The sequence below is a fragment of the Myotis brandtii genome, unplaced genomic scaffold (genome assembly GCF_000412655.1).
Source record: "Myotis brandtii unplaced genomic scaffold, ASM41265v1 scaffold45, whole genome shotgun sequence".
NCBI classification, from domain to species: domain Eukaryota; kingdom Metazoa; phylum Chordata; class Mammalia; order Chiroptera; family Vespertilionidae; genus Myotis; species Myotis brandtii.
The window spans coordinates 6,457,203-6,460,990 of NW_005367209.1; the positions used below are offsets into that span (position 1 = coordinate 6,457,203).

General features: G+C 59.5%; 1 protein-coding gene across 1 annotated transcript in view; it reads left to right on the forward strand.

Annotated features, from left to right (window-relative positions):
• Positions 1 to 2,775, forward strand: part of ADAM33 (ADAM metallopeptidase domain 33) — a gene marked incomplete at its 5' end in the record, with an annotated part of 12,736 nt that extends 9,961 nt beyond the window's left edge. The window contains 8 exons of the mRNA XM_014546527.1: positions 1 to 150; positions 245 to 443; positions 537 to 614; positions 712 to 820; positions 899 to 1,037; positions 2,118 to 2,209; positions 2,375 to 2,445; positions 2,699 to 2,775. The exon at positions 1 to 150 is cut by the window's left edge and continues 8 nt beyond it. Of these exons, the coding sequence (XP_014402013.1) occupies positions 1 to 150; positions 245 to 443; positions 537 to 614; positions 712 to 820; positions 899 to 1,037; positions 2,118 to 2,209; positions 2,375 to 2,412 (805 nt within the window). The remainder of the gene's footprint in view (positions 151 to 244; positions 444 to 536; positions 615 to 711; positions 821 to 898; positions 1,038 to 2,117; positions 2,210 to 2,374; positions 2,446 to 2,698) is intronic.
• Positions 2,776 to 3,788: the final 1,013 nt, after the last annotated feature.

A 3,788-nucleotide genomic window follows, 5' to 3' on the forward strand; every position in this document is an offset into this window, starting at 1 on the left:
GGGCGGGGGGCCTAGTCCCCAGCCCCGCCCTGCTTCTCCAGGCTCCCGCCCAGCACCGGAGGCCTGTTTCCACGTGGTGAACTCGGCAGGAAACGCCCATGGCAACTGCGGGAGGGATGACGAGGGCGGCTACGTGCCTTGTACGCAGAGGTGAGGAGAGGAGCGGAGGGACCGGAAGCTGGGGAGTGGGTTGGAGACAAGGGGGACCCCCCCATTGCTGCTTGACACTCCAATTGGTCCCCAGGGATGCGCAGTGCGGGAAGCTGCAGTGCCAGGGCGGGGAGCAGAGCCCACTGGCACCACACACGATGCCGGTGGACTCTACCCTCCGCCTGGACGGCCGGGAGGTGACTTGCAGGGGGGCCTTCCTGCTACCGGGTGCCCAGCTGGACCTGCCTGACTTGGGCCTGGTGGAGCCAGGCACCCAGTGTGGGCCTACAATGGTGAGCCCTGCCCACCGAGCCCTCCCTGCCACTCGAGTCCCTAGGCCAAAGCATCATTCCTCCACGGTGCTTAGTGCACTCCACTGCCCATAGGTGTGCCAGGACAGGCGCTGCCAGAACACTACCTTTCAGGAGTTGGAGCTCTGTCTGACCGCCTGCCATGGCCATGGGGTGAGTGGTCTTGAGTGTGTGTGTGTGGGGGGGGAGGCGGGTGACTGACCTTGAGGTCCCTGACCCCATGGGACCCTCCTTTTCTCTTCCTCTGCAGGTTTGCAACAGCAACCGTAACTGCCACTGTGATCCCGGCTGGGCTCCACCCTCCTGCGACAAGCCAGGGGCGGGTGGCAGCCTGGACAGCGGCCCTGTGCAGCCGGAAAGTGCGCACATGGGGGGCGAGTGGGGACGGGCCCTGGGGTGCACCTACATAGGACTCAGCCTCACCTTGTCCTTTGCAGACCAGGACGCCTTCCTGCTGGCAGTGATCTGTAGCTTCCTACTGCCTCTGCTTCCTGGGGCCGGCTTGGCCTGGTGCTGCTACCGGCAGCGCGGATCCCAGCTTCAGCACGGCCTGTGCAGCCCAAGGAGGGCCAGTGGGTAGGCTCTGAGGTCCCTGCTCCCTGAGCCCACTCCTGTGGTTCCTGCTCCTCAGAGTTCTGCTGGGCCTGGGACAGCTTGGGTGGTATCCTTAGGCCTTGTCCGCAGAGGCAGAGAGGCAGCTGAGGGAGTGGAAAGAGGCCTTGAGCAGGAGGCACCAGGGGCCAAGGGTGGGGGCCCCTTCCCCGTTGCTGTGGTTCAGTCTCTTCTTGTCCATTCTCCTGTTTCTCCCACCAGGGGACTGCCTCATCTTTGACTTTGCCCTGTTTTCCACCAGCTCATAATGCAGTTCCTGCTCCACTGTGCCCCTCAAGGCCTTCCCCAGCCTCTTTCTCATGAGCTTTCGGCCCTGTCATTTCCTCTGCCTAAATCTCTGCTGTTACCTCCCTCAGGTTCCTAAATGCTGGGTTGGCACATCTTTCCATTCCAGACCACCGGTCAGCTGTAGCGCCAGTTGCCCTTGTGCCAAGGCCCTGAGAGGAACCCAGCTCTCATAACCTGGGAGGAGGGTTCTATAATACCAAGCATGGTTGACCTAAGGCTGCCTCACTGGGTACTGGGCAAGGCAGGCACCTCATAGCCACATCTGACACAGCCTGGCCTTGGGTGTGCCTAGGACAAGCTGAGGGAAAGGGCAGGGTTTGGGCTGAAGATAGGGACAGAGGCCCTCCCTGACAGCGGTGGGCACCAGGCAGGTCCCAGGTGTCAGGTGAGGGGCCTTGCCACAATGAGCAGTGATTGCAGTGCTGTGGGCAGTGGTGCAAGGTGCTCAGAGCTTGGTGTATCAGCATGGGGGCCCTCCAGGAGGGGAGCAACTGCATGTCATCGCCAGGGCAGAGTCTGGAGGGCAGTGGAGACTGTTTTGAAGAGACATGGAAGTGGCAGGCCCTGGGAGATGGAGCATGAGCAGCTAAGAATGGCTTGGAGTCATCAAGGACAGTAGGGCCACCCAATGGCAAGAAGTGGAGAACAGCTGCCACTAGAGAGAGTGACCTAGAGCAGGAGGCTCAGTCAACACAGAAGGCGGGGGGAGGTGTCCTGCTCAGCAGCACTGATCCAACCTCCTATCTCGCTGGTCAGGCCCAAAGATGGCCCACGCAGGGATCACCCCCTGGGCAGTGTTCAGCGCCTGGAGTTGGGCCCGATGACCACTGGAGAGCCCCAACCCCTCAGTGAGTGAGGTGCAGGGGGAAATGGGGAAGGAAGTGAAGGGATGGACTCTTGGGCCCCCTCCTGTATACTTAACACCCAGCCACCTTGAGTCCCCAGTGCCCTACCCACCCAGGGACCACTGCCAACTGTGGTCACAGCACTCATTCTCTACCCATTGCTCCCAGACATTGAGATCCCTGCCAGAGCCCAACAGCCACCTTGAGAAACCTGTGCCCTGTGGCCCTACCTGCCCAAGGTAGGTGGGGACCCTGATGTGGTCCACCTCCCACTGCCCCTCAGCTCACTGCTCTGGGGTTTCTGAGCTTGGGTTCTGAAGCTGTTGTCATGGAGGTCAGATGCTGGAAGCCTCTGGAGTCGGGGAGGGAGAAGTTGTGGCTCTTCCTGGGTCATCTGTCCTCACTGAGGGAGGACAGGGGGTTCCCGCCACATGACCCACAGCTTGAGGTCCCAGTTCTCAGGGAATGACCCCTCCCCCACTTTATTTTCAGCAGGTCAAGTCCAGAAGCCAAGATCCTGTCTCTGGTGAGAGAGGGATCTGAGATGAGGACACTTAAAAACAGGTGGCTACTGACACTTGGACCGCCAGGGGCAGAGTCAGCAAATCAGCTGACCGGTACCTTCAGGCAGCTTGCAAGTTTCTTCCCCAAGTTACCTCCGCCCTACCCGCTCCAGGACCCCAGAGCCTCATCAGAGTTTGCCCAGTGCTGTCTGTTCTTTAGGGCTGGATCATGCCAGCCCAAGAATGCATCTGTTATGTAAAACTTCCCAGGTCTGAGAGACCAAAGAAAGAGGCAACAACTCCATCATTACCAGAGTTTATTAAGGGAACATATACAGGGTACACCTTGGGCAGCGGCAAGACCAAGTGGATACCCACCACACCATGCGGCAGCCGCCAAAGGGTTGTATGAGACGGGCAGGATGGATAGGGGTGCTGGGTGTAACCCACTCAGGTAAGGGGGAAAGGCCTTACACGCTTGCTCAGGGAAGGGCGAGGGCCTGTTCCAGGAACCAGCATGTCTGGGACATGGAGAGGGGTGATCAGTCTCTGAGGGGATTTATGGGAAGCAATCTCTGTTCTGACCCAGAGGATCTGGCAGTGGTCAGGAAGCGCTCATGTCATGGAACAGTCTCTCCTTCACACCATCAGTCCAGGGAACGAAGCTCACATAGTCACTGACTTCCTGTCACCGGGGGGAGGTTAGGTCACATGGGAGAGGCCTCTAACTGGGGATGTGTGCTACCTGCAGCTCTGCAGAGGGCAGTGTCTGCTGGGCCAGAGCCTGGACTCGGGGACCCTACATTTCAGACTGAGTCCACTTCCCTGGAGCCTGGCCCCTGCAAAGCAAACAAAATCCTTGGGACCTTCCTTCCTCCCTTTTCCTGCCCTGTCTTGTCCCCTAGATGGTTCCTCAGCCCCATCCCAGTCCTAGTCCTGCACTGAGGTTTTGGAGGAGTGTGGGGTATACTGCAGCCCCCTCACTTTGGACATTATTGAACCTCTCCTCCATTCCCTGGGCGGGGATTGAGGGAGCCATTTTAGAAAGGGCACCAAAGGGACCCTGTGAGTCTTTTGTG